This window comes from Plectrocnemia conspersa, unplaced genomic scaffold (assembly GCF_051122295.1).
Source record: "Plectrocnemia conspersa isolate PC_06_02 unplaced genomic scaffold, ASM5112229v1 ptg000001l, whole genome shotgun sequence".
Lineage (NCBI taxonomy): Eukaryota > Metazoa > Arthropoda > Insecta > Trichoptera > Polycentropodidae > Plectrocnemia > Plectrocnemia conspersa.
This window is the reverse complement of record NW_028277165.1, coordinates 26162501-26180502: the sequence shown is the minus strand read 5'-3', so window position 1 is coordinate 26180502 and position 18002 is coordinate 26162501. Positions and strand designations below refer to the sequence as shown.

The window sequence follows — 18002 nt, the reverse complement described above, 5'->3', positions numbered from 1 at the left end:
TTGCCACCCATCACCATCACCGTCCCTAAAGTATTATACCTACTATATGCTGATTCTGTCCGTATGCTATTTTTATTCCAACTATTTGATATTTATTTTGACCCAAAGTTGATTTAAATTCTGACTATTAAATTTTTTGCCCATTAATATACGTTTAGTTCGATAGAGAAATTTATCATATTTATAGTTAACTTTGACACATCAATATAAAAACCTGGCAACACTAGCAAAAATTTGGCAAAATTGCACTAACTTAGTCACGATTCGTAAATACGTAAACTAACATGGAAGTTCGTCAAGGAAATGCCGATGGCATTTTTGCCTTGGCCATTCTCGACTATGCAAACCTTGAATTGGACATTTTGACCGAAATCGAAGAAGAACTCCAAGATCACGAGGCGATATCGTTGCTCTTTTTGCTATTCGACTGCTGCGAAGTTTCCTTAGAATTAGCCACGACAATTTTGGATACCGGATTCCACGAATTCTTACACGTTTGGGCCGTAAACTTTGGACCACTCTGGAAAGGATATCTATTAGAAGCTCTGTTGATTATTCAAAACCACAAAGCTATAGAACGAGCGAACATCAATTTGGAACACGCTATGTGTAACTTTCTACCACATATAATGAAATATACACTATTCATCCATCCTATGAAAAAAATGCTCTACACATATTGCAAAACTTCCGAAAATATGAAAGACATCAACAAATACGTTAATGTAGTCATAAATTATCTGGGAGTTTCCCCAGAATTGAGAACAGACGCTTTAAAATGTTTCGAAAAGTATGGCAAATGCTATATGGAGTTATATTTAATGAAATTAAACATGTCTGGCGCAATTCGGTTTGGATCATGGACACCATTGAAAAATTCTATGCAAAATGATGCAACATGTTATATAGTACTGGCAAATTTTCCAGTAGAAGAATGTATTGTAACGTTTTTTGACGTTGAAATGCATATAAATAGTCAGAATGTTTTGCAGAATCAAAGCTTTACCGTTAATTTAATACCGAATAACTATAAAAATTATCGAGCCAGCTGTATAACCATGTATCAGAAGAAAACCAGAGAAAGCATCGTATCAATACCTATCAACATAACCAAAATCGAGAAATTCAACAAAACTGATGAATGTAATTTATTAAAATTCACAAGTCTCCTAAAAGAAGACGATCGTGTTTGGTTAATATTTTTGCTTTCTGAATCCTTTGAATCTATTGTGGATATATCGAACGATTTCCACCAATTATTATTTAAATGGGCGAAAAATATGGACAGCCATTGGTTAGGTACACTTCTAGAAGCTTTAGGGGTTATTGGCTACGAAACTATCGTAAGAAACTTAGGTGTAAATTGGGAAGATTTTAAAACTTATTTTCTAGTTGAAAATATGGAATATTCTCACTTTATTCATCCGATGAAAAAAATTATTTATAGAATATTCAAACAATTCAATAAAGCAACTTTTGAATCGTTTTTCGAGTACAATAAAAAGATCTTTAAAAACGTATCAAATAGCTATGATTACGATCATATCGAATTATTCTCTATATATTTGATAACATCTGGCACTATTCAGATCGGATCATGGATTCCGTTTCAAGTTGATCGAGAAGAATATCTCGAATGCGATATAGGACCAATAGCTGATTTTCTAGAAGCTAATAATTATTCAGAGTTGCATTTAAAAATAAAAAGAGTCCAGCGACGTATAAATTCTAGGATTGAATTGCAAAAAAAATTTCTCACCAATGTTAAGATTCCCGTTAAAATACCGCACTTGTCCGATGATCATTTTTACGATATTGAAACAGATTTGCAATTTCACGATACTGATATAATAAAATATTCCGATTTATCACAGTCTCAAGTCGTTCAATATCATATTAAAAAACTAGAAATGCTAGAAAATATTGAACGGACACTTCAAATCGACGATAGGATATCGTTGTTTTTTTTGTTATACGATTCTCATCAACTGGCAACGGATTTGATGGTGTATGGAAACAATTGCATGAATTTTTTATATAAGTGGGTAGAGAGCTACGAAGGATACTGGTACGAGGTACTCCGCGAAGCGTTGCTGATTATAAATAATGAAAAGGCGATCGAAGAGTTTGATAAAAATATTTCGTACGTGAAACAGTGTTATTTATCTCACAATATAACCGATTCTGTGTTCATACATCCGATAAGAAAAACCCTTTACTTGATGAACAAAAGCGTCATAGAAAAGGTTGTAAAAAAATTTTTGACCTCGACGTTGAGTGAAAACGTTGAGAAACCCCATTATGAACATTACATCCTATATCAACTATTGAAGCTAGTGTGGTTTAAGAAAATTGTTATCGGACCTTGGATACCGACTTTAAAAATGCCCGGAGATTACACGATAAACCTTTGCGAATTCAAAGAAACCTTAGAAGATATATTATATTCTAGTGATTTCAAGTATGATGACAGATTGATTTGGTTACAAAACTTTGTCGAAGCTGAAAATCAAATTGAAAAGCATAATAGTAGAACTAAAAGTAAATTTATTATCAAGGAAAGAACTTCAAAAAAAGCGTACGTGATTCGAAACCCACATAATGTTGGATACTTCTTGATCATAAATAATAAACACTTTGAAGGATTAACAGTGAGAAAAGGAACGGAATGCGACGTCGAAGCGTTGACGGCTTGTTGGAGATCGTTCGGATTCAATGTCATTATTTTTAGTGATAAAAAACATAATGAAATTATTGATATAGTTCGTGAGCACGTTATAAAAGTTGATCAACATCACGGAGCTTTCGCCGTTTGCATCTTGTCTCACGGCGACAATGGAAGGATTTACGGGATTGATAACAAAACCATCAAAGTGAACTCTTTGAAAAAGATACTATGCCAAAATTTAGTCGGAAAGCCTAAAATTTTGATTGTTCAAGCTTGTAGAGGCAATTCTCACATGAGCGCTCTAACGATCGACAACAACGTTGATCACGATCTCGGACCAGAAGTTGACTGCTCGTATATGAGACTCGCTAATGTCCCTGAGATGTCAGATTTACTAATATTTTGGTCAACTGTTAAAGATTTTGTTTCATTTAGAGACATAAAAGAAGGCTCATGGTTTATTCAAGAACTTTGCACATGCATGTTAAAATATGGACACAAAATGCATTTGCTGGATGTATTTACGCATGTAACAGAACAGCTGAGCAAAAAGAGTACAGCCAGTGGTGATTTAAATTCAAAGCAAATCAGTCAAAGCGAATGCACATTCAGAAAAAAGCTATGGCTTCAAAAAGTAAATAGCGCCTAAACTATTCAGAGATTTAACATGCGGATTAGAATATTGATAATCCAGAGCAGTTCTTCATCAAACTGGTCGCTACAAAATCGACTCTTGGTCTTGCATTAACCAAAAGACCCAAGGTATAAGTAGTGTTATTAAAGATCAAAGCCTGAATAACCTATTTGAAGATTAACATAAAATATACATAAAGGACATATAATAAATCACATAGTATTAGTGATTGAAATACCTAAATTTATTTTATTTTAAATAAAGTAATTTTATACCATTTTTGATGTTATTATTACATATTTTTTGGACCTGCACAGATGTTTTAAAGAAGTTTCTTCCCAGAAACCCGATTAACACTTAACTTGTGTAATATTTTAATTTTTATTATTAAATATTTTTTTGATTTAGCTCTGACTTCGTTCAGACAAAAATAACGTTTTTTTCCAGTTGGAATTCCTGAAATATACCTAAGAATCATGTATAATTCAACCGTGAACCTTTGAAATTTATCATCGACACTTAACCCTTACACAGCTGTGGTCTTCATCGAACACCCTCCTTACCATTCTACGTTCACTGAGTGCCCCCCTACTTCACCTTAGCTCTTATAATATAATACAAAATTTTCTAATAAGTTTATCTAATGTACTAACGATTAAAATAAAACCACAATAATATAGCTATTTATAACATTTATTTACGTCCTTTAAATTTTTTGTGATTCTTCTGAATTTTAGATCCAAGAACCTTTCGGTTTTTTCCCTTTTGATCCCTCTTATTTCCAAATTGCTTTTGAGGTTTCTTTGCACTCTTGGGTCCAGTCGATTCTTCAGACTCTTGTGCTCTCCATCCATATTTAGGATTACCACCTCTACCTCCAGAAAATTTCTTATCCGATTTCCCATCCTTACTATGCTTTTTGAAATTTTTAGTAGCACCCTGATCGTTGTGAGATTTGTTTTTGTTCTGCCAACTCTTTTTAGGTTCATTTGAATCGGCGAATTTTACTCTCTTCCTTGGAATATTGCTGTCGTCTTTCGTCGACTTTCTCCTTTTACTAGAATCGTTAGTGAACAGATCTAAAAAAAAAAGTAAATATTAGTTAATTCAACCAATTATATCTAAGCACATAATAAAACATACCATGTTCAGGTTCTTCTCCCACTTCTTGCCGATAATATTCAGCATCGTCATCATCTGCTCCTCCGGTTTCTCGTTGTGATTCAGCATTAGCCAAATCCATCAATCTAGATAAAACAAATTATTAAATCATTTAAAATAAATTAAAAACTCGTCTATAAATAATATTTTAGTACCGTTGGGTCTCAGTCTGTTTCTTCTTTTTAATTCCTTCTAATGATTTTTGTTTGTGTTCTTCTTTCAAAACAGCTTTTTGTTTGACATTATCTTCTTGTACCTTCTTACGCTTTTCTTTCAATTTCCTCTTAGCTTCCCTCTTTCTCCTTATTTCTTCTTTTTCATCTTCAGTTTTATTTATAAATTGATGATATAAAACTTCTCCATCGAGTAAGCCATCTTCAATTTTCATCAATTGAAGAGTCAGACGAGGTCCTAATTCCGATAGTCTAATTGCGGATTGGGCATCTTCTCTGGCACCTCTGGAGCTCAAATTTTGAGGCAAAATTACATGTGAATTTGGATCATCTTCTCCTTCGCTCTCTGACAATAATCCTGCTCTGTAAATTCAAGAATAAGTATCACATAAAGATCACTTTTAAAAATAAGTATTCCTGATAAATATTTACTTTTCAAAAAATTCTGCCATGTCATTGCATTTGCTCAAATTTGGCACTTTTCCTTGCACAATCTTTTTAGTACCCTTGGTCAAACCCACGGGCGACGTTTTGATGTAATAATGACGGAAATCTACCAGTTTCGTATCAGGGTTATAATTTAACAACACGCATCTCCTTATATCTCTTAATTTCACCTAAAATTATTTGTAAAAATAGTAACGAGGCTTACAAAATATACAAAAGTTAATGATATACTTACATTTGAGATATTTATAGTAGGAAACATGTTCTGGAACATGTTCGCCATCAATTTTAAATGCATGCCTTCGCCCGAAAAGCTGTTCATCACGATCAACGGCGAGTTTTGAAAAGCTTTTCTAAGAAAATACTGCTTCTTTAAACTCGACAGCACGTCTTTCGTGAAACAAAAGTTGTGCACTTTAAACGTAAGCGTAGGGCCTCTGGGCAACCGAGAAATTTTAAGATATAATCCGAGCTTCGTCATACTGAATATGCACAGATGAGATACGTGTAAATATCCAGCGACGGAAACAAAGTCTTTAATGTTGTTATTTTTCCTTTCCTATAAATAATAATATATTAAGAACAACAGTGTGATAAATGTGGTTAAATTTCGATTCCACAAACCCGTCACCTTTAGCTGTGTGGCAGTGAACGGCTCCATCACTGTTCTAAAATCTTTAGTGAGCTCCGATGTATGTTTCGAAGGAAGACCTCTGTGTATTACGAACGAATGAGGAGCTTTGGAAATGCTCTCTGATTCGGGAGCATCTCTTGCTGCCCTATTTCTACGAGTACAACGACCCTTTCTTTTGCCCATGTTTAACGCTACACCAGCTTACAGGTTAAACGTCACGAGCACGCCTGTTTGATATTTGTCATAACAATATTAATGTTGTCCATTAACAAAATGACAAATAGTTGCTTTCTTTACTAATTTTTTTTTTTAATAATCGCACTAATAACATTAATAAAATAAAATAATCATTTAAACTTAGAGCTAGGTAAATATACAATAATATCAGGTTTGTTTTAAAGTACGCTTCAGGTGCATTAAAACATATAATAACTTTTAACCACGCTGTGCCTTCGCCGTGATAATATAAATTATAAAAATACTTTCATTTGCATAATACTCAATTATGACTATTGTTCAAACGTACTTTAGTCACAAGGCAACTTACTCACGTGAAAATTGGTCACAAATCAATCGCTCACAAGGCGATTGCTCATATGAATATTGCTCACACGGAGCAACACTCGCATAATTTGAGAAATGGTAAATTATTTATTTCTATATTAACAGGGCACAAAGTAAAAAATATCAAATGATTGAAATAATATATTAATAAATATTCATACACTATTTATTCGGTTTTATGTGGAAAATATACGGGTTAAATAATAATGTAGCAATTAGATATTTTTGATTTATAAGTCGAAAGCATATGGATAATTTTTATTATGAATACGTTGCAAAAGCTACTGATTTGTTAACCAATATATATCAATACATAGTGATAGATATAAACATAATTAAATATTCGTTAAAAAAATAAATAGAAGCAAATTAATGCAATGTATTTAATTATTATATATGAAGTGTGATTTTTTCAACTCCCACCATAATTTGCAACTACTCTAAAAAGCGCATGTTGTTCGTTTATGTGTAGAGAGAACCTTCACTTGCTCTCAAAAGTGATTCCGATATCTTTAGTGGAAGTTTCTCTAGGCAAAATGTTGCCACCCTTTGTTTGGTATCGTGTCCTACAATTAAAAATAGAAAAAACAGTATTTCAATTACATAGACTGAATTATTAAAATAACTAAGATTGATATTGATATATGTTTAACTTAATAATAAAATACTATTATTTACATTAACATGAGTATTAGGTAGTAACGCAAGTAAAACTGACGTTCGAAAACTCACGGGCGTCCGCAAACGTCACAATTCCCGCGCTCGTTTCACGATGGAGGGCTCTGCGGATGTCGATCAACATTTGCGCGATTTGCAAAGAGAATACTTGGATTTCCTCGACGATGAGGTAAGCATAGTTTCAAGGTTGATTTACTTTACAAAGTTGACTTGTCGAAACACGCGATTTCTTATTAATTTCAATAGTTCCAAATTAACCACTTGAACTTTTTGTATCTGGTTGTTAGGAAGATCAAGGTAACTACATGCAGAGGGTTAAGTTGATGATCAGCGATAAGTCGCCAAGATTGGTTGTGAACGTGAACGATCTGCGCAAAAAGAATCCCGTGAGAGCTACTAGTCTTTTGAACAACGCTTTTGAAGAACAGGTGGCTTTTCAGCGAGCTTTGAAAGAATATGTAGCATCCATTGATCCGATATACGCAAAGGACGTCGAAGATGTGTTTATCGCTTTCGAAGGCAGCTTCGGTAACAAACACGTCACTCCTAGATCGTTAACGTCGAGGTAACTATTTTTATTATGCAGATCTATTCGTTACTTTACATTCGACTGTTAATTGCCTCTTAATTAATATAGATATCTGGGAAATTTGATCTGTGTCGAAGGAATCGTCACTCGAGTGTCTCTCGTAAGGCCTAAAGTGGTCCGTAGCGTTCACTACTGCGCTGCGACGAAGAAAGTAATGGAGAGACGTTACACAGATATGACGTCTTTTGATGCTTTTCCGTCGAGTGCTATTTATCCGACCAAGGACGACGACGGAAATCTATTAGAAACCGAGTTCGGTCTGTCCAAGTATAAAGATCATCAAACCATCAGCATACAAGAGATGCCAGAGAAAGCGCCGGCCGGTCAGCTTCCTCGAAGCGTCGACATCATTTGTGATGACGATCTTGTCGATAAGTGCAAACCCGGCGACCGTGTGCAAGTAGTCGGTAACTTTAGATGTATGCCTGCAAAAAACGGGGGCTTTACAGCCGGAACATTCAGAACTATACTTATCGCCAACAACATTAAACAACTGAGCAAAGATTCCAACTTGACCATATCCCAGAGCGATATAGCCATGTGTAAAAAGCTCGCAAAACGTAACAACATATTCGATCTTTTGGGTAAATCGCTGGCGCCTTCTATACATGGACACGAATACATAAAGAAAGCCATTCTTTGTCTTTTGCTCGGAGGCGTAGAAAAGATATTACCTAATGGAACTAGACTTAGAGGGTATATATAATAATATAAAATAATCATTTCTGCCGTTGTATTCCTACAATTGCTACTATTATCATGTTTATATTTTAGAGACATCAACGTATTGCTAATTGGAGACCCGTCGGTGGCAAAGTCACAGCTTTTACGATACGTATTATTAACTGCTCCGAGAGCGATTCCTACGACGGGTCGAGGATCGAGCGGTGTCGGTCTGACTGCGGCTGTCACTACAGATCAAGAAACAGGCGAAAGAAGGTAACTTAGGACGAATTATTTCATAAAAAATTAAATATTAATCAATCTACATTAAGGTTGGAAGCCGGTGCTATGGTTTTGGCCGATCGTGGCGTTGTGTGCATCGATGAGTTCGACAAAATGTCTGACATAGATCGTACTGCCATTCACGAAGTAATGGAACAGGGTAGGGTCACAATTGCTAAAGCAGGAATACACGCAAGTCTCAACGCTCGCTGCTCCGTATTGGCCGCTGCTAATCCAGTTTATGGAAGAGTAAGCTATTCGTTTTTATATTTATCCTAGTATATGAGTAAGCTATTCGTTGTTATATATATCCTAGTATTTTAATCAATTATATTATTTTAGTACGACCAGTATAAGACTCCCATGGAAAACATTGGATTGCAAGATTCACTTTTGTCACGTTTTGATCTTTTGTTTGTGATGCTCGACATGGTGGAAGCTGATCACGATCATATGATCTCTGAACACGTGGTTAGAATGCATAGATACAGGTATGTACCGTAATTAGTGATTAAACTTCTGGAACAAGTAACTAGAATACTCTTTCTAGTTAAAAAGTTAAGTTCGTGAGAAATGTAGATCAATTTTGCTGCCCTTTCAAACGCAAGCTTTGATCTGCAAAAGTACGAACCTTTCCACCACGTCATCGTCTTTACTCTTTTGCCTGATTAAATTACAGATAATTACTGTAAAAATTGTTAAATTGTTAATATTTTTAAGTAATAATTATTTTTATCCTTGTCAAAATTTGTTTTGCAGAATGAAAACTACACAACTTTGCTCGGCACTACTTTTTCTGTGCTTTTTTATTAATTATAATTATTGTAAACAAAATATATCACTTTGCTAAATAGATCATTGATACAACTAGTTAACAAACATTGAAAAAATAGTGAAATTATCGTTAAACTATAAAAAGTTACATATTTTACATATGTAAGAAAAATAACAAAGACTTATATGCAAAAATATAATTTCAGGAACCCTAAAGAGCAAGATGGCGAAGTTTTGCCGATGGGCTCTTCTGTGGAAATGCTTTCGACTTTCAATCCGGACCAAAATGATGCCGAAGAAGCTAATACGCCTGTCTATGAAAAGTATGATGATCTTCTCCACGGCAAGACCAGGAACAAAAAAGATCAAATATTGTCCATGCGTTTCATGAGAAAGTACATCCATCTCGCTAAGGGTGTCAAACCAAAACTGACGTACGAAGCATCAGAAGTCATCGCCGACGAATATTCAAAATTGAGAAGCCAGGACATGATGGACAACGATGTCGCAAGAGTAAGAATATACATTTCTATCTGTAACGTTATATTTAAATTTAAACTAACACAATTTATGATATTTTCAGACTCAGCCCGTTACTCCGAGAACTCTTGAAACATTGATCCGTTTGTCTACCGCTCATGCCAAATTACGTCTCAGTATCAAAGTCACCGTTGATGATGCGCAAGCTGCTATCGAATTGGTACAGTTTGCATACTTTAAAAAGGTTTTGATGAAGGAGAAGAAGAAGAGGCGCAGGAGTACCGATGACGAAAATAGTGACGAGGAAGGAGAATCGCAGGCAACGACTCCCAAACCTAAGAGAACCAGACAGGTTTGTGATTCTAATTATTTTAATTATGTGTGTGAAATATTTTTACTATTGATACGTTTTTAATTTCAGCAAACTGCAAAAGGCGACGAGACCCATTCAGATGTTGAGATGGATGAAACCGTGACAGTCTCAACAGAAGAAATAACTCCTAGCACTGTGGAAGTAACCGATCAGGAGGTGCCATCGGGCTCCGAAATTAGACCTCCAGGACCAATATCGAGCGAACGCTTGGCCTCTTTTAAGTCTACTCTGGTAAAATTGTTCAAGGAGGAAAGGGCGCAGTCATTGCCACTCCAGCGAATCAAGGAGTACATCAACTCGCAGCATCCTGATAACGAATTTGGTCATTCCGAAATTGACTCCGCTCTCCACAAGATGACTCAAGACAATCATGTCATGGTGGCGGACGATATTGTATTTTTAATATAATTTTTCAGTATTTTTTTACCTGATAAACAAACTACCTGGAAGAATCTCTTTTTTATTGATAATATTATTGTTGTAATCTGTGATTATTATTTTGAAAACTACAATAAAACAGCAGTTCTTAATGTAATTTTAATTTTAAATAAATGAATCTTTTTTAATATATCTATCTATATAATTACTTAGTGTAAACTGAGCGTTCCCTCTGCGACGGCGCTGACACGGTTTTATTGCTTCTGATGTGAATTTTTGACTTCTGAGAAGTGTTGACTTTTTGCTATTGATCAAAATTCAGTTCGAATATATTTTGATCATTCCTCTTATATTAGAAGTCCATAGCAATATCGGTAAGGAGAACCACCATATTTTTAAAACAGTGTAATATCAAAGTGCAGTATCTGTCACCATAAAGATAAACGATTGTACAGAAGCAAGGATTAACAGTAAGGTTATTGGTCCAAATTAGTCTTCTCTTCTACTCGTTCAAGTTTTGTCAAAGGAAACTAATAAGACTTGACACCACTCACAGCTCTGACTCACACATTACTTGGCTGACAATGAGGAACTACTCAACATTGACTCTGACCACTTGGTATAACATGAACTCTCCCTTGTTCAACTTCACCATCCGATATTGACACTACATTTATCTGTATAATTTATATTTTGTTCAATAAAAATGTATGTCAGTCTGGGTTCTTCTTAGATCTATATATAAGCTTCCAGACGATGTCTCCTAAACCAACATCTCAATATTTTTGTTATTTTATTACACACAAAATATTTTTAATGAACATCCCGAGTTTTTGATATAAATAAGGTCCATCTAATTTTATAGTTTATTTTTTTCCCTGTTCTCTAGCGATTATGGGATTGTTACATTTCTTGTATGTCCATTGACTCTTGAGATTGAAGAATAAACACCTCAAAGCTACAATATGTGTGTCTTTATATGTAAGTATTCTCATTGGGTCATTGATACAATATTAAGGACATTCTAATGAAACACTAATGTTCAAGGTCAACTGTTAATACATTATAGCATAATTTAATGATACAAATTAATTCGATTCTTTGAATTATAAAACTGCAGGCTTAGTAGGATTTCATATGGTTGATAAAAATAAAACATTTAGGTAATAGATACATAAAAAAGCAACTAATGTTATTTCAGATTAAAATAATTTTATATTATCACAATAAACAATCTGTAAAAAGTAATTGGGATTACTATATTGGTAATTATTAAATCGATTACAACAATCAGCATAAAAATTTAATTGAAAACATTATATTGTATATTAAAAATAAACTGAATTAATAATAGGTGTATGTAAATATTTATATTATTAATAATACCCACTATTACATGAACAATAATTGTTAAAAAAAATCTATATTGACAAAATATTGGATTTTACACATTTTAACAACATTGAAATAGTTTAAAAAAACTAATATTGCATTAGAGGTAGATGATTAGTGTTCTTTATATAAACGAAATAAAAAATGAATTCCATAGTTCGCTTATTTTTTTGTCACGTTTTACTGTCATTTGAACAACACAATTGTCGGGATAATTTCCAAAAGATTCATTAAAAGTCCTGGTGTGCACGCCGGTTTTTTCTACCGGAGATTTTTCACTATCTAAATTGTTCTTGTACGTCTAGTGTCACTTATTTTTGGTAATTGTTTCAGTTCACTGCACTTTTTGTACGTGTGTAGCCAGTCGTTGGCACCACTGTTTTTTTTACATAAATCATAATAGCGCAATCCGCACGTTGATTTTTGCATTATTGTTAATATTATTATATTATTACATTTTTTGTTACGATACAAATTAAATTTCGCATTTCTTTGCGGAGTTGTCCACTGACAATTTTACAATACAGAAATGAAACTTTAACATCTAAACAATGATATTGAAACTTAATGAAACTAGTACAACTATATATTTCTCTCATATTTTTGGCATTTAAAATTAGTTCATAACTTATAAACTTTGTATTATAGCTTTTTAAAGGTGGTAACGTTGACAACGCTGATATTATCGGAAAGAACAAGAATATTCTTTCTCGAATAGATGTGTTTTTGTAGTTATGGACCAATTTAGATTTGCCTCTTCTATTAATAATACATACACCTTGAAACGAATCAAGGTGTATCCATAATACCGAATATGTATTGTAATTTTATCAACTATTATACTCTAACTTGCATACAATAAACATTTATATGATACGCTCGGTTCTATAAAGCAGCCAAAGTTCATCGTAGACATTGAATTTGTCATCTGTGGGTGCATTACGGAACAATGGCCAACGTATCACTTGCTGATATAAACATCAATATTTTTTTAAATAACAACATAGGTTTCATATATGTAACTATAATTTGCTTATAATTCTAATTTGAAATAAATGAGTTAGGTATATAGTCCTTGCTTAAATTAAGAGAGCCCGGAAGCATTTAAATAAATAAACGATTTGATTGAGAGTAAAATAATTCATAGAAAAAATGTAGATAAAGAAACAAACAGATCAATATTTATTCTGCAGTCTTTGTTATATATGTATAATATATAATAAAAATACAATCTATTTTCCATAGGCTTTAATTTAAACGAAGGATGCAAAGTATAAATTAACCGATTATTTAAATATACGTTTTGTGTAAATATTTTTCCCCAAAATACATGAATAAGCAAAAAAATTCATAATAATTACAAAATGGTAAGAATTTGGAAAAAAATCCTATAAACCTTACATCTAAAAATGGTATATAGTATTTTATTTATTTTATAAACGAAAAACACACCTTTGGAAATTTGGTTCCCGAACTTTCGAAAAGAAATGCATGCGTTGTTCAAACTGTACAGTATGACAATTCATACAGTATGAATCGACGGCGAGCTTTGTGACACTCGACCGTGGCTAGTCCGTAAATGGGTCGCGTACGCCGGACGATTGGCCAGGTACGACGGTGAATGTCGGTATAGAACATCAGTTCCTCTTTGGGCTCAACGTACAGATTGGGAATAACGGTGAAGACCGTAAAGCGCCGTTATTGATAAACATAACCGTCTTTGTCTACAATCGTGTAGAAATATAACTCTTTTCTAAATATTTATATTCCCAATATAAAAATATTTTTATATGTGTATACATATAAAATTCCAAACAGTTCCATAGCATTGATGCATCGCTCTAATCTAGTTTTTAGAAAAAAGTTAATTGTCTTGATTCTTGAAAAAAATTTTGTGCGATCAATAATCGCATAGCTGGTGGAAGATACGTTTTGACTAGTTAGCATACAAATGTCCATTATCAGTAAAACAGTTTAGTTGCGATAAAAAAGCGGTTATGTATATACATATAATATATATAGCAGAATAATTTTCATATATAAAATATACGAGATTATATAAAAAACTTTTGTGGTTCACATTTGTATAAATTTCTATACAAATATATATAAAAATAACATTACTTATTATATTTGTACTATTATATTCCGTACTGTAGATTGTATATAAAACATATAAATGACACATTCAACTCTTTGTAAAGTGTACATAATATAAAAAATATTAGGTTGCTGCAAAAGTCACGTCACTTTTAATAACATTTAAAAAATAAGTTTGTCAAATGAAAGCCATTAAAACGCGATAAAAATACAAAACACTGCTCTATTATCATGTAAATTGACAGGAGCGTTGCATATAGTTTGAATCAGGCATGCAACAGGAAAATATAGCAGTAGCCTAAAATAGTCGTCACACATGCAACAAGCACCAAAGTAGAGCAACGCGTCATTCAGTTTTTGAGTAGCGAAGGGGTGAAAAATAAGTATGGTGAGGCATGTCTGTCAATCTAGCAAGTTCACAAATGGTGCGAGTCTATAACACTCTTTGACGAATAACAGTAAATTAAATAACCACTTCTGTAGATTAATAGCAAATTAGCGCACCACATCGTCCACGATTTTTGCATCGCTGTGAAGCAGAAGGTTACGGTTTAAAAAAAAAAAATGTGTATTTCATCCGCTTTTGTATATATTTTAATAAAATGCCTCACAAACTATTTTTGTATGGTTTTACTGTACAAGTGACCGACCAATGCAGAACCCTAATAAATGCAACGTTTTTAAATTCATTTAGCTAAACTGTTTAACATAAAACACAAATGAGTAAATTGTCTACAACCGTCGCCCCATCACCGAAAACAATGAAGAGCGACGGTCGAATCGACCGATTTACAAGCGATAGTGTTTACATCTCATTGGCGGACAGCAAACTAGATTGCTGGAGTCTGACACCGTTGGGTATCACGACAAACATGTTTTTGTTACGGTCGACAGTCGGTCCGATTGTAGCAAAGCCGTCAGTGCCGCCGATCCCCGCTGACGAGTCCAATAATATGATGTAAGAGTTGCTCGACATCTGGACGGGGTAATCGACGACGTTGGCAGCGTTAAAGTGGTGTATGCCGATACCGCTGTTCGTCCGCGGATTAGACAATGCGTAATTATTGTTAATGTATAACAATTGTGAGGTAGATGCATATGAGGTAGATAGATTGTTAACATCAGTCAATGTATCGTCGATTGTGTTGATCAAAGGCTGTGTATTTGGTAGAACGGCGTTGGTCGTAGTTGTAATTTCGCCACGGTTGTAGCAATTAACATTATTGTTTATCATCGTAAGATCTAATTGATGCAATGAGTGATTGGTTTCTTCGGATGTTGTATCGCATGCTATGTTGCAGTTGTAGGAGGATTCTCTATTATAATCTGAAAAATAAGATACCAATTATTCATCATTGAAACGACGGTTTTTAGTGAAATAGTGATATTTATCTGATAAAATTTTATAACTTGTACCAACAACTTATAAAACAATATTGTGGAAAAAGTTCTTATTGTAGTATATTCCCATTTCAGTTTATCAAAGAAAAATATCAAATTAGACTTCTAAAGTACTTATATAGTTGCTATATAATCTCAACTATAAAGCAAAAACTCTTGTACAGTGAGCTCCGGTGGCATTAAATTTGAACAGATTATTATATCTGAAATTTTTAAAAAACTGCGTCATTTCCAGATGAACTACGGATCTTTGAAATATGGCACATACACTAATAACCCGAAACGTAGTAAAGAAAGTAAGACGTGATTTTGAATTTAAAAATAATGTAAAGTACTCACCTCTCGTGTCACATATATCTGTCGGTACGACAGCTCCAATGCTGGTATCATTCTCGTCTTTAATACTAATTGCATCACAGCCGTTCATTTGTTCTCTTATATAACTAATACTTAATTCTAGTTCTTCTAGCAATTCGTCGGATGATAGAGCGACTTCTCGGGTGAAATTGCCAGTGTTGTTTTCGTCAGTTTGTAAGTTTAAAAGCTTGTTTACGGTATCTTGATCAATGGCGTCGGAAGCACGGACGTGCTCAGAGTCGCTCTTTTGCGAAGGATCCGTTTCTTTCTTATGCATTCGCCTCACGTGTTTGAGGCGATTCGAAAAATTGGTGAATCCACTCGGACAAAATTGGCATTTGAAGGGCTTCTCGCCCGTGTGCGTGTTCAGGTGTTGTTTGAGTTTGGAAAGGTTGAAAAATCCTTTGTCGCAAATCTCGCAAATGCGAGATTTGACGGCGTTGTGTTGTGAAAAATGAATTTTCATATATCTCTCGGTTTTGAAACCTTTATCGCATATTTTACACATGTATTTTCTGTCGGAGTGCGATGTGGCATGGGTTTTGAGCGCAGCCGGACTGGGAAAAGTTTTTTCGCAAGTCTTGCATGCAAACAGCTTCTCTTCGTGATAGCGTTTCATGTGAATCTTCCAGTTGATCTTTTGCGAGAAACGCGTTCCGCACAAATCGCACATAATGTGACGGCCGAATTTATGACTTTCGAGATGAACCGTTAATCCGTTTTGCGAGTTTAAACTGGAAATTAATTGTAATTTAAGAGAAGCACGGATTCAACGTGAATAATAAATAACATTATAATACTAACACTTTTCCGCATTCCTTGCAAGCGTATGTATATTTTATATCCGAATGATGTCCAGCTATGTGCATCTTAAATCCGCGAAGTGTAGAAAAAGATTTTTTGCACTGGTCGCATGAATAAATTTTATTTTTATTGAACTTTTTTTTTTTTGAAGATAAATTCTTTGCATATTTACCAGATCTAGAAAAAGATTTCCAATGATTAATAAAAATTTAGAGTCGTACGATAATATTATAGTTTACTTACTCGAATTCGTCTCGGGCAAAGTGGCCTCGATAATGACCTAAGTAGCGAGAATGATCATCAAAGTTCTCGTAACACAGCGGACAAGTGTAAACGATGTCGAGTCGGAGATGCAGCTCGACATAGTGCTTTTGGTAGAGTACGGTGTCAGTGTATATTTTATTGCATTCGGCGCATTTAATTTCGTATTTGTAATCTTTCAGTATTGTAGCGTCCGGTCCGACCGGAGGAGGGCTCACGGCGGCTGCGGCTCCCGGATGGGGGTCCATTTCTGCTATTGTCGTCGGGATAGAGCGGGAGGCGAATTCATATGGAACGTGTCGTTTTCGGTCGACGAAAACGCCGCATACTTCGTTTCAAAATAAAATTTTCCAAAACTGCATTTGCAGAGTTGCAAAAATAATTCGAAAACCGACAATCGAAACGACTTTAGATGTCATTTCGAAGTAGACAGCCTGAAAGAGCAAAACGTACACTATAAATTATAAACATTTTGTCGATCGTATGTATATATAAGTACAATAAGATTACCATATTCTAAACGGCGTAAATGTTTGTAGATGATCGAGATACGATTCAGTCTATGGCAGTAGAATAATTCATAGTCTGCAAAATGGTCCACCACATTATAGAATGTATAGGCATATTGGTAAGGTACTGAAAAACGAAAGGCGTGTATTAGTATATAAAAAGTGGATAATGAACAATCGCAGATTGTTTATATAATTGGTTTCGAGATAAAGAAATATTTGCATGTTTGTTTAAAAAACATTTCATATAATAATGTAGATTAACATTTCTGTGATAACATTTATTACAAAACCTAAGCTTTGAATAACCCAGCACAACTACTGTTTCGATATACATATTTAATATTTTAATTAAAATAATTTTTGAAAATTCGGGTACCAAATCTTTCTTCTTTTGAAACAATAAATCCAGGACATGGTCTTTGACAAAATATCACCTTGATCGTCAGCTTCTGGATGCCTCCTAAATTTCTATACCAGGGAGCAGAGCACCATTCGGCAATTTATTCCAATAAAGCATATAACTCATTATTTTTTGTCAATTACTATTATCCGAAAGAATGAGAAAGGAGTGTGCAGAAAATTGTAAACCTGTTTGTTCAAACTACGACATACATATTTCTTATAAAAACAGATTTATATGATATTTTTTAATGGAAGTTTTTTTTATTTAAATTATT

The 18002-nt window shown here is 34.0% G+C and overlaps 4 protein-coding genes across 4 annotated transcripts in view; 2 read left to right on the top strand and 2 right to left on the bottom strand.

Annotated features, from left to right (window-relative positions):
- The first annotated feature begins 201 nt into the window (after window positions 1-201).
- LOC148239460 (uncharacterized) lies at window positions 202-3579 on the top strand. Its single transcript, XM_088205584.1, has one exon. It carries the CDS (start codon window positions 285-287, stop codon window positions 3315-3317), a length of 3033 nt encoding a protein of 1010 aa, XP_088061710.1. The 5' UTR covers window positions 202-284; the 3' UTR covers window positions 3318-3579.
- Window positions 3580-3979: 400 nt separating this feature from the next.
- On the bottom strand, window positions 3980-5962 carry ppan (Brix domain-containing protein peter pan). The gene is made up of 6 exons (XM_088205572.1): window positions 5715-5962; window positions 5319-5642; window positions 5069-5253; window positions 4619-4999; window positions 4446-4549; window positions 3980-4381 (listed from the first exon to the last, which is right to left on the bottom strand). Exons 1-6 carry the CDS (start codon window positions 5898-5900, stop codon window positions 3996-3998), a joined length of 1566 nt encoding a protein of 521 aa, XP_088061698.1. The 5' UTR covers window positions 5901-5962; the 3' UTR covers window positions 3980-3995.
- A 1011-nt stretch (window positions 5963-6973) lies between these two features.
- Window positions 6974-10688, top strand: Mcm3 (minichromosome maintenance 3). Its single transcript, XM_088186029.1, has 9 exons — window positions 6974-7128; window positions 7247-7524; window positions 7597-8244; window positions 8323-8487; window positions 8544-8742; window positions 8836-8984; window positions 9474-9780; window positions 9851-10099; window positions 10169-10688. Exons 1-9 carry the CDS (start codon window positions 7054-7056, stop codon window positions 10526-10528), a joined length of 2430 nt encoding a protein of 809 aa, XP_088042155.1. The 5' UTR covers window positions 6974-7053; the 3' UTR covers window positions 10529-10688.
- Window positions 10689-11662: 974 nt separating this feature from the next.
- The window catches only part of LOC148239457 (uncharacterized), an 11396-nt gene continuing 5056 nt past the window's right edge, over window positions 11663-18002 (bottom strand). Inside the window, exons 2-6 of the mRNA XM_088186139.1 lie at window positions 17324-17449; window positions 16796-17247; window positions 16553-16729; window positions 15731-16482; window positions 11663-15316 (exon numbers count right to left, since the gene is read on the bottom strand). Coding sequence (XP_088042265.1) covers window positions 14796-15316; window positions 15731-16482; window positions 16553-16729; window positions 16796-17061 — 1716 coding nt within the window. The 5' untranslated portion in view covers window positions 17062-17247; window positions 17324-17449 and the 3' untranslated portion in view covers window positions 11663-14795. The remainder of the gene's footprint in view (window positions 15317-15730; window positions 16483-16552; window positions 16730-16795; window positions 17248-17323; window positions 17450-18002) is intronic.